Here is a 12,560-nt window from a genome sequence, read left to right as displayed (position 1 = left end):
TATTTGTTAACTTTTTGAATTTGTTTCCCCCTCCCCTCTCGACTTTGATCAGAGTCAAGGGACATAAACCTAAAAAAATATTTGCAACGACCTTAGGAGTTTCATAACATTTTAAGTGTTGTTGATACTTTTGAGGTATAATAACCTCAATTTTTATTATTGAAACCAATGAATATATGATATTTTTTTCGAGATTTTGTTCTTAATATACAAAGTGTTATATTTAAAAAAATCAATATTTGGTCTGAATTAAAAAAAAATCATGACCAATATACAGTGACTGTATTTTAAAATTTTCACCAGTTGATTAATTCCACAAAAAATAATACCGGTTCATACTACAAAATACTTTGAATTATTGATATCAAACTTTTTGAAGAGATCAGTAGATTTTTGAGAATTAACTTGGCTCACTCTGTTAAAATTTTTCAAACATACCATTTTGTTGAGCGTTTATTTTGAGCTTACACTTAGTTTTTAAAAATAGGACAACCCTCAGCGAGACGCCAGCAATGTTATTTACTTCTAATTTCTCGTGATTAACAGGGTAGATTAGAAAGGTTTAGTTCCCGATACCTTTTTCCCAAAAGAAATAAAATAGAAATTTAGCTTGATATATCGAGTAGTGGTAAGTAATAAACAACGATATCTAACCTCAAAACGGCTTCATCCGCTCAGCTGTATAGTTATTTTTGATCTTCTCAAAATTAGATGTGTAGCTTTTTTGACTATTTTCATAATTTTGCATGATTCTAAAGTTTAATGGTTTTATTATTCCTCTTTATGTTTAAATTAGTCAGATTTGCTGCAAAATATTGCTTGGTTTTTTTACTTCTCACTAATGCGTGCTATAGAACAATTTAATGTAGAAATAACCTCCTAGCAATTTTGCATGCCCGATTCGATTGCATCTCTGAATAAATGTTCAAACTTTGTTCCTACCTAGCCGTACACAGTTTACTGCACTTACACACCTGAGAACTACACCAACACTATCGAAACTACACTCTCACGCTATCATACGTAACTACTTCATGGCAGTTCAGTTTAGTCTGCAAACATTTCACTCTTGAACTAAATATAGGACAATCCAACCAAACACACCAAATTGATCAAAGTTGAACGGAAACAGTTGACCGTGCAATTGAAATAACAATGTTTCATGTAGTTCAACCCAGTATGCAGCATAGAAACCAGAAGGCTTCTTCCGCGAAGAACCGAACCAAGGCGGGAGAGTTGGAAAAACAAAAAGATTCTAGATTCCTAGCGATGATTTATCTGTAGTGAAAGTAGTCCTTGTTCCTTAGGTTAAATTGTTAACCCGAGAAAATAAAAGTCCCAAACGACCCACGAATTTGTGAAAAAAAAAAAACAATCCAAAATTCATCTCAGCTAGTGTAGCACATTTTTAACGTTTAAAAATCCTTGTCTTCCCGTTTTTCGTTTTGTATTTTCCCCTTCCTTTTGAAAACCACAACAGGAGTTGCAGGACGTTTCCCGGCAGCCGTCGCTGGAATCGCTAACCGGTGCGGATGGTCATCTTCATCCGGGGCACGCGTACCACAACGGTCACCGGCGGTCGCCGAGTTTGAGGTAAGTTTCGGGAACAGTACAAATTTTGCACATAGTACAAATTATCGTCAACCGAGGCGGAACGGGACACATGGGGTTTTTGTAAATTTATTGCTTTTAAGTGCTCTAAAAATTGTTGTCCCGATTCATATCAGTTAACGGTAGGGGGAGAGGGGGTAATATGCACCCCCTAAGGGAAAACTGTGATTTCTCAACCATTACAGCATTACTTTGGAAGATTTTTGTTCGATGTTCTGGAACAACTATTATTCTTCGTCATCCATGTGAAAAAAGTCTTAAAAAACCTCAAAATTGTTCGAAAATATCAAATTTCTAAAAACATTTTTGATTCATTTCAAACAACCATGCGGGGCAATATGCACCGCAACATTGGGGCAATATGCACCACAACATGGGGCAAAATGCACCGTGTAAAAGCAGTTTTCACTAGTCACCACTAGATGACACCGCTGTTTTTACAAAGGAGCTTCACAGCGGTGCATTTTGCCCCGACCAAGCTTTTTGCAGAAAATTGAATTAAAATGCATTTTTTGATGTTTTTGGACTCATCTTTCTACAGAATAATGAAGATTATGGTAAAAACTATATACCTCAACACTTACTATATCAATTAATGCTTTTTATATTGTCCAAAAATCAAAGTTCAATGAAAATTAGATGAAAACACAACATTTTAAAGTTTGGCAAATAACTTGAGCTGTTTCTATACTGCGATGCTCAAATTTTTCCAGCATGGTTTAGCAATGTTAAGCTTCCAATTCTATGATTTTTTCCCCGGAAAATTCTTCCAAATACCGAGAAAAGCAGGGGGTGCATTTTGCCCCGGGGGTGCATATTACCCCCTCTCCCCCTATGTGAAAATTTGTTCCCATGTCGTTTCTGGTATTTTATAACAAAAAACGTTGCTTAATCCACCTTAAGGTGGTTGGTGCCTTCCTCGCATTCATGTTGTATTTTAGGTTGTATTTACAAATTAATTTAAGGGTTTTTTTTTAATTTTTTTTCATTTTTTTTTAATTATTGATTTTACTTGAACAGCAATTTCCAATTTTTTTTACCAACTCTCCAAAATAAAGGAGAAAAGTCTCATGAGTTATAAAAAAAAATAAAAAGTTCGTGTAAATCTTTGTCGAGACAAAATGATGCAGCAACATAATCAATACAGATTTTTTTCCAGAAGAGACGCAGACACTGCTTAAGCAATGTGGCAACCGGGCGATACGCATGCAAGGGGGTGTGGCTGCCAATCCCCCGGGTGGACCAAAATCCCTACGCATACTACGCGACTCTCGCGCGTAAGCAAAAAGATCCGGCCTTTGAGGTTATATAAAAATCACCCTTTTTTGTAGCTACAAAAAAACGTTTTCTTGGCATAACTTTAAAAGTACTTCACTAAACAGAATAAAATTTAATAGGGTCTTAGGGGACCCCAAAACGAACAGAATAAGGCGGATCCGGCCAAAATCGGTTCAGCCAGTTCTGAGATAATCGTGTGGAAAAAAATCATGTCTACACACATCCCCACAGACATTTGTTCAGAATTTGATTCTGAGTCGATAGGTATACGTGAAGGTATATCTAGGAGTCGTATTTAAGAAGTTCATTTTTCGAGTGATTTTATAGCCTTGCCTCAGTGAGGTGAGGAAGGCAAAACTGATATATTGCAAATTTTGCAGTTTATTTATTTTCAAAAGACCTTTTTTGTGAAATCAACAAAAGTGTTCAGATTTTCTAATAGGGTATTTGTCCCTATTTTGGGCCTAACACCTATATTGAGCCTACCAAACTTAATTTTACGAAATTGTGCATTCCACCGTCAATTTGCAGAAAACTGCCACTTGGAAATGATACTTGCTGTCATTAGCTTCAGTTTGGTGGGCAAACATAATTCACTATTTCCTTTTAAATAGGAAAAAACGGAATAAACATATCACTCGTCAATTTTTTTGTGGAAAATTACTAGTTGCCCATTAGGTCCAAAATTTTCACCACTTTTGCTTACCGCTTGTTGACACTCAGCGTCACGGCTTTCATCACTCTTCACACAAATAAGAGCCTTCCCCCAAATTTCAAACTACCAGCAATAGGTTTTTATTGGCGGTTAGCATTATCCCGTTCCAAAAAACAATCACTAAACTGACACCAATCAATTATATTCTTAATCAAATTTAATCTTTAATTTCGGAGACGATGGCTGTATATTCAGTCCATTGGACACTTCTACAAACTGTGACAGTGTGTGCGCGCCTTTCACATCTCAAAGTCCTTACTCGCGTAGTACGGGTTAATTATTTGGCTGCGCAACGAATATTTAATTATGCTTAAAGCTCATAAATTAATGAAATAAATTATGCTCATTCAATTTATGCACGTAATTTAACTGTTACTGGTTAAATCAATCATTCTAACGATGATTTGTGGCTTGAAACCGCACAACGATTTAGCCTGTTTGGTGACCGTACTTTTTGGGGCTGAACTGTACGAGCTAGGGCTGAACCGTACGTCAAAAAAGTTCGCCACGTGCTTCGAGATTTCAACCAATCAGAAGGTAGGCCGAAAATATGCACAAGGAAGGTCGTATGCTAGAAGCAGTATCCCCAAAATAGGGGCAAAAAGTTTTTTAGTTTTTCGTGCTTTTACAGCGATATAAGGCAATTTTATCAAAATGTTTATTATGTACGAGCTTAAGCATTAAAAAACCAACTTATTCATGTAAAACAAACTAGGCTGCCAAAGGCAGCCTTTGAGAATACATCAAATTGAAAGTGCGCTCTGCTTACTAGGCCCAAAATAGGGACAAATACCCTATAAAGCAATTTTCTACGAAATTGGTTTTTTTTCTTCAATTTTAATTTTTCTATTTTTGTATCCGACTGAAACTTTTTTGGTGCCTTCGTTATGCCCAATGAAGCCAGTTTGCATCATTAGTTTTTCCATATAATTTGCCATACAAATTTGGCAGCTGTCCATACAAAAATGATGTATGAAAATTCAAAAATCTGTATCTTTTGAAGGAATTTTTTGATCGATTTGGTGTCTTGGGCGAAGTTGTAGGTATGGATACGGACCACACTGGAAAAAAATGATACACGGTAAAAAAAATATTGGTGATTTTTTATTTAACTTTTTGTCACTAAAACTTGATTTGCAAAAAAAAACACTTTTTTTATATGTTTTAGAGGACATAAAATACGAACTTTTCAGAAATTGCCAGGTTTTGCAAAAAATCCTTGAGCGAGTTATAAATTTTTGAATCAATACTCATTTAAAAAAAATCGAAATACTGGTCGCAAAAATTTTACAACATCATTTTTCGATGTAAAATCAAATTTGCAATCAAAGAGTTCTTTAGTGAAATTTTGATAAAGTGCACCGTTTTTAATCTAAATCCATTTTTAGGTGACTTTTTTTTTAAAATAGTCGCAGTTTTCCATTTTTTTAAAATAAGTGCACATGTTTGCCCACTTCTGGAAAAAATATTTTTGAAAAGCTGAAAAAATTCTCTATATTTTGCTTTTTTGAACTTTGTTGATATGACCCTTAGTTGCTGAGATATTGCCATGCAAAGGTTTAAAAACAGCAAAATTGATGTTTTTTAAGTCTCACTTAAACAACCCACAATTTTCTATCTCAGCAAATAACGGTTCGATTTACAATGTTAAAATATGAAACATTCTTGAAATTTTCCGATCTTTTCGAAAAAAATATTTTCAAAATTTTTAAATCAAGACTAACATTTTAGAAGGGCGTAAAATTGAATGTTTTTACAGAAGTAGGCAAACATGTGCATTAATAAAAAAAAGGAAAACTGCAACTATTTTCAAAAAAGTCACCTAAAAATGGATTTAACTTAAAAACGGTGCACTTTATCAAAATTTCACAAAAGTACTCTTTGATTGCAAATTTGATTTGACATCGAAAAATGAAGTTGAAAAATTTTTGCGACCAAAAACCCACAGGTTTTGCGGTCACTTTTGCATGTTTCAACTCCAAAATCTGACCAATTGTGCTTTTAAAATAAGCTGCTATAAAAAGTTATCATTTTAATTCCTGGGTAACTTATAGCCGCAGTGCTTATGGAAAATTTTATGGCTTGTTTGATATATTTTCAGTAAATTTTAGGTTAAGTCGCCCTAAAAAATAATTTTACATTAAATTATTGAATTTTTACACACAAATATTTTTTTTATTGCCATCTAAACCAATTTAAATTGTATTTAAAGCAATTTTTATTTACATAAACTTGAGTTCTGCCGGTAAAAAAATAAATAAAATAACAGTCAAAATTTTGAATAAAGAAACTGAAAATATCTAGATGTCCAAGGGATGTTTAACCTTTGAGCAATGTGGGCAAAATTTGATTTTTTTAGAGTGTGCCGAATTTTGTTTTTTTTTTATTAAAATTGGAAAAAATAACTAAAAAAGTTTATAAAGAAGCTTCTAGGATGTGTTATCTGCAATTTGTCCATGATTTTTTCCCTAAAATTTTAGCCAATAATGAGAAAAGCACGGAGTGTATTTTGTTTGGTGTGCGTATTACCCCCTCTGCCTAAATGTAATGAAATTTTAAAAATCAATCACTACTAAAACATTTCAGTTGAAACATAAAAATATCCGCCTAACCGTTAATAACCTTGGATATAAATGATTGAAAGGACTGTAATTTTTCTAACAATATCTCTGAAATGAAAAAAAAAAAACAATGATCAGAATGTGAAAATTGCAATTTTGCAATATAATAAAGAGTTTTGCTGGCATTCAGGGGGTTCTTCCGCGTGGCACACTGAGCCTAATTTGTCTTTATTTCTTTGAATATGATAATATCCACAATTATATTTACAATTATTCATAAATATGAATCTATTTTTCTCTCCACTCCCATTCCAACCACAGAAGGGAGTCCCCGCTGGTGAGAACGCCAAGCCCGCGCCGCCGGCAGCACCCCCCGCACCACGATATCGGCTTTTCGGACACGGTTTCGAACGTGGTCGAAATCCAGAAGGAAGACCAGAGACGGGGTAGGCATCACTACGGCTACGCCCACAGGCACAATCGAGGTATTTCATGGAAAATTCATACTCTCTCCAAGTCCAACGACCACAGTTTGGCTAAGCTCCAAGCAGAACGTGGTTTTCGATGTTGGTGTTGATGTTGTGCAATATATTTTAATCGAATATCCTGATGGTGAAAACTTTTAGAAATTGGTGTTATCTGATTATGATTTGTGTTTGCTTCGAATTCGGTCCAAAGCCGTCGATTTTAGTTTTGCTGCCATTATTAGAAATATCAACAAGGCCTTTGAGTTTATCTTGAAATTATTGGATATCTTTCCTCTGTGAAATGTGCTTTTTAGTAGTTCTTATTTTTGTAGTAGATTGCTTTTTTCGAAACAAAAATTTAATTCCAAATCATCGAATTAATCCAACGAAAAAAAAAATTCACGATACAACAACACCACAGCGACGAAGCCAGAACCAGTGCAAGGGATATGAATTTTTATTTGAATGTATAAAACCTCAATAATTCCTTTTTCTTCTAGTTATAAAACACATCGAACATTTTTTAAATAATATGCTACAATAGCTAGGTTAACACACATTACTGTCCTCATAGCAGTCCACCTAGGCTAGTTGACCACAAAAACGTATAGAAGACACTTTTATTTTTACTACTAGCTAGTGCAAACCACAAACACACACTTACACTGATATCACTTAGAAAATTCACTTCACACTTGGTTGACCAATCATTTTGAAGGATTAAAACAATTAGTTCTCAAAAAATTAAAACTTTAGCAATGTTTACGTTTCATAACCTTACCAAATTATTCAAAAAAATATGTATTTTGTTTTGTGATAAAACAGTTAGTGAATCAAAAAGAAATTTATAAGAGATTTTTTTTTCTTCATAACTGATTTTATTTGAATATTTGAAACTATTTTTCAAATAACTTAAAACTGATTTACGTTTTTATCAATATTATTTGCAGTATAGAATGATGAAATAATAGTCTCTTCTCCGTGTGCATACTTACACCTATCCTGCAAAATTTTAACACCTAGTTTAAAACACACACTAGTGAATGCCACTGTAGCACCACACTTTTAGCACCGTAAGCTTGACTTGAGCAGCAGCCAAGCACCACCACTGTAGCGTAGCTTTTACACTGTAGAGCGGTTGGAGTTTCAACCACAGTCTGTGTTTCAACCTCACATAGTTTTCCACCCACTTTTTCCTGTTAGTTTTAGCTCCTCCTAGAGTTGCTTACGGTTGGTTTTCCCCCCCGGTAGTCCTACCCATTTCGATTCCTGACTGCGCTGATTAGTCCTTTTAGGAGTCCTCCTAGGGCAGTGTTGACACCTTTGTGCTGAACCCGCTGATAAACAAAAACTAAGAAAGTGTGTGTGCGTTTTTTAATTCAACCCACCCCTTATGGTTTCTTCAGTTTAGTTCCTTTTCAGGTTTACTGTAGTTTTATTGGTTTGAAAAATTAGAATCTCTAGCGGTTATGGAATTCTTACCAATTTCTGGAAAATAATAGAACAATTCGTGAAATATTTTAGAACTGCATACACAAAAAAATTTTAATCATTCTCAAAATTCAGTCAGCGGTGTGTGAAGCGAAAAAGCGTATACTTGCATAAACATCATTACTTTCTGAATCTCATACTGTTTGACTTTCTGATGAGGCGTGACCTGTAAGAAATAAATTCAAAATGAACGTATTTTGAAACCAACAAATATCGTACTATTTTTAAAAACCATGCTCCACAAGCTAAATACTGAACTTGGTCAACACAAAAAAAATAAACAAGCTAAAAAACAAGGATTCGACAAAAAGCTCAGTTAGCAAACTTGTTAGGACTTCAAAAATATTTATTTAACTAATTTTTTTCTCATTTTTCATTAAGAAGTTTTGTGGAATGGACTAAAATCAAGTTTACAAAACATATAAAAAATCATTTCGTTTATTTCTTTATTAGCAATCTTGAAGAGTAAGATTTTTTTCAAGTTACAACACTTAGAGCACTCAATTTAGTACAATCATTGTTCATATTCCTACAATTGCAAACAATAACTTTTATTAAAAACAAAAAAAAAAGATTTTTGAAATTTGTATTGACTTGACTATAACAAAAATTAAAAAAAATATAAAAAAATATTATTTTTAATTGTTTTGTAGACTTCAAACCTCTTCTTACTTGATGAAATTTTTTATTTATTTCCAGCCTGAATTGTTATTGATGATTCTAGTTTTTTAAGATGAAAATGTATCACTTTTATTTAATATCTGTAAATAAAGAAACGGCTTTTGACGGCATGCTTAATTTCCGCCAAAATTTTAACAAATTCGATTGTGTCAACTCAAACAATTGTTGGCTCGATTGTTTTAAGACTTCATCTTGAAACGGTGATAATTTGGGAGTTTGTTATTAAAGTAAATTTTACAATAAAATGCACCCTCGGTTATGAAACAATCAGTTTTATCAACATTTCGAAAACAATATGTTCTTTCATAAAAAATAAAATAAATTAAATACCTTTTTTCATTTCAAGTACACCATTATATTTTTTTATTGATTGTTATTGAATCCCGGGAATTTTTATATTTTGTCCTGGGATTTCCCGAAATTGAAAAAAAAACATATTTTGGTCTGAAAATTCAAATTTGGTTGTGGAAATAGATAAAAAATGTCATATTTTGTAATCGATAAGAATTTAAAAAAATTAAATTTGTATTCGGCATATATCAGCATTAATTTAGCTTATTAGGCAAAATTGTTAAAATTTTAGTTTACAAATCCGCAAAATGCCTAGTGCTTCAAATATTTTCAATTAAATTTTCTATATTTTTAATAGACAAAGTATTATATTTACATATATTTATGATTTTAAATTTGGAAAAAAAATCATATTAAATTATTTTCCATCGAACACCGGCATCTGGGACAAATCAAGACAAATGAAACGGGTTAAAACCGCTATGGATGCAATTATTTTGCGTAATATTTTGATTGACTTCGGTTAAAACAGGAACAGAACAAAACAATTAGTACACAGATTTCCAAATGTATTGCTCTGTAATCTCCAGTATCTATTCAGACTGTAGTGCGGATTTTTCGTAGTTGGCGGTAGTAACTTAAAGATAATTTGTAAAATATGTTTGTATAAAACATGAAAATGAAAATTTACTTAACATTTTACTACTTTGGGACCATCCACAAACCACGTTCCATACAAATAATTTACTTTTTTGGTATGGATCGTGGAAAATCACCAACCCCCCCCCCCCCCCCTTAAAGCGTCCACGTGGTTTATGGATGGTCCCTCTTGTATCATTTTATTTGTTGTCGCTTCTTAATTTTTTTAACATTTTCAAAGAAATTTTTGAAGCTTCTATACTGCCCATGTTCGCATAAAGGTCCCATATGCAAAAACAGCAAGCTGAGAAAAACGCTAAACAAGTTTGTCCCACACATAAGGCTACGTATTAAGTTTTCACGAAAAAAATGGATTTCCTCCTGATTTCTAGAACAAAGTACTGGATGTTATAGGCTCTTTTGAAAGAGCACACAATTTTGAACCAAACTGCATCAATAACTCAAAAGTGACGAAAATGCATATGGGACATTTATGCGATCATGGGCAGTATAGTCATGTCATGTACCAATAAAAATTAAATTAATTTATTTATAGAAGACTTATATAAATTAAATCACATTGTATTAAAAACTGTGGTTCATTTTCAATCCAAGCAGAGCACCGAACAAAAAAAAAAACATTGTTAATTAATTTTAAGCTTTTAATTTAAAAACTGCTGTTCTTCTTTAAATTGAAGTATAGTTTATCACCAACTATTAGTATCGAGTTAATTGTATGATTTTATGCTTGAAAAGCATAAAAAAAATAATAAAAACTTTTTTTTTTGAGATGGATTTTCGGCTTGCAGTCTTTGAAAGTAGCTCAAACACTTATTTGTGTACTTTATCCAAAAATTTCCCTGAAGATGATTTAATAAAAATCGAAACGTTGGATAAAGTACACAAATAAGTGTTTGAGCTACTTTCAACGACTGCAAGCCGAAAATCCATCTCAAATTAATAAACACAGTCGAAAAAAGCCACATTGATTATAATAAAAACACAACTGCAATTGTTAAATCAAAACTCTTTGAAGCAATCATTAAACATAAACATAAATTTGTCAAAATGTGAGAAAATTTTTAATGTCGCTGTCGTGCTAACTTGTCGTAAATGCATTTTGTGCCAAATTGAGTTAAGAACGCCATTTTGTGCAGCTCACAATGCCTCACCTTTTGACTTTCACAGATCCCCAAAATTCGATTTCAATCCTGATATATTCAATGAAAACCAAAAAAAAAAAATTCGTGCATTGTTGTCACTTTTCATATGAAAGAAGTTTCAATCTTGTCGTGCTATCTTGTCACTCCCTGAAAATTGATGTAAGTGCGACAACTGGCCAAAGGGATTTCAGGTCAGAACGCGTTTGACGCACGTACAAGTTAGACTACCGTAAACATTTGTGATTATAACTCGAGACTACAGCAACCAACTTCAACCAAACTTCGGGACAATGCACATAATGGTCAACCAATCCAAACGTGTTTGTTATTGTTTACATTGCGTGCTTTCGTTTTTGTTTATTCAAGGTCAAACATTAAAACGCATTTTTCTCGAAACGCTGAAATGGCGGGTGCGACAAGATAGCACGACGACGTCGATATGCTCTTATCTGGTTGAAAGAGGTCAATATTAGAATTCTAAAAAATATTTGATTGCTGATCCGCGAAAATAAAAAAAAGATGTTTAATTCAAATTCTGAATATTTACTTATTATATTTTTTTTTTCGCTTCACATACAAGAAAAAAATCGTTAGTTTGAGAAAAAAAAATGTTCTTTAAGAAGCTATGTAGTACGAATCCCATGTCTTACTCTGTTGACTCTCTGTCTTTCCCCTTAGCATACATATCTATTTGCAGACTAGGCTACCAGTCAGCTAACGCGTTGCCTTTTCTCTACTAGCTAGTGACCAGTTTTGCTTTGACAATGCGTGTTCACGTGTGCGTTTCTAGGTTAGGAAAACTAGGTCCAGAAAAAAAATGTTCGACTTGAATGCGCGTGCGGCTGCAGTCCCCGATGTTTGCTATTGCCCGCTCTCTGTACCTGTCCGTGTCCCGCCCTCTGTGACTTTCTCTGTGTCTGTCCGTCTTTCCTGAGGCCGCGCGCGCCTGCTGCAGTTCCCTGAACCCACCTTCCCCTATGTTGTTGTTGTTGTTCTCTCTATTATTCGTGTTCTACTCTCCAAATCTCTAGGTTCCTGGTCAGCGTCAACTAGCCCTGCCCGTTCGCCATCACCCAGTCGTTTCGGTGTACATAGTAGTGCCCAACATCGTAGTAAAAAAGAACGTCCCAAAAACCATCCGGCCCACCAACCGTACGACACGACGATCCTCTGCGAGCGGTCCCGATCGCCGAGTCCTGCCAGCCTGCTCCAAGAGCTGCGGGACCGGGATCACACGCGGCGGAAGTATAGGAATGGAATGGGTACTGGACATCTTACTTTCTGTACACTACTTGCCTACTTCTTCAAGTGCCTCTGTCTACCTCTCTAGCAAAATACACTCTTACACCCCCTCTTCTATAGCTGACACTTGACATGAACCCTTTTTCTGTGTTTTGTACATCAACTTTCGACTCATTTCCTCTCAACTCATCAATGTTCATCTCAATGTTTACCTTTCGTTTCCCACTCTATCCTATGGTTGTCCTATGGTTATCGTCTCGTTTCGTGTATTCTTCGGTTCCTCGCGATCATCTCGTTCAGCCGTACATCGCATGACTTCCCCAAAAAGTGTAACACATAATCACACTACTCTGTACTGTTGTGTACAAACCCACCATCAGAAACATTGTAACTGTCTGATTCTACACGGACTCTGTGTCTG

At 34.3% G+C, this 12,560-nt stretch overlaps 1 protein-coding gene across 12 annotated transcripts in view; it reads left to right on the top strand.

Annotated features, from left to right (window-relative positions):
• The window catches only part of LOC6036934 (voltage-dependent calcium channel type A subunit alpha-1), a 176,843-nt gene that overhangs the window by 152,573 nt on the left and 11,710 nt on the right, over nt 1-12,560 (top strand). For 9 of the 12 annotated variants that reach the window (XM_038264614.1, XM_038264621.1, XM_038264617.1 and 6 more), the window contains 3 exons: nt 1,481-1,593; nt 6,487-6,650; nt 11,929-12,159. In XM_038264614.1, coding sequence (XP_038120542.1) covers nt 1,481-1,593; nt 6,487-6,650; nt 11,929-12,159 — 508 coding nt within the window. The remainder of the gene's footprint in view (nt 1-1,480; nt 1,594-6,486; nt 6,651-11,928; nt 12,160-12,560) is intronic. The other 3 variants (XM_038264616.1, XM_038264620.1, XM_038264618.1) reach the window with 3 other exon arrangements.

Source organism: Culex quinquefasciatus, chromosome 3 (assembly GCF_015732765.1).
Source record: "Culex quinquefasciatus strain JHB chromosome 3, VPISU_Cqui_1.0_pri_paternal, whole genome shotgun sequence".
Classification (NCBI taxonomy): Eukaryota; Metazoa; Arthropoda; class Insecta; order Diptera; family Culicidae; genus Culex; species Culex quinquefasciatus.
This window is presented reverse-complemented; position numbering and strand designations above follow the sequence as displayed.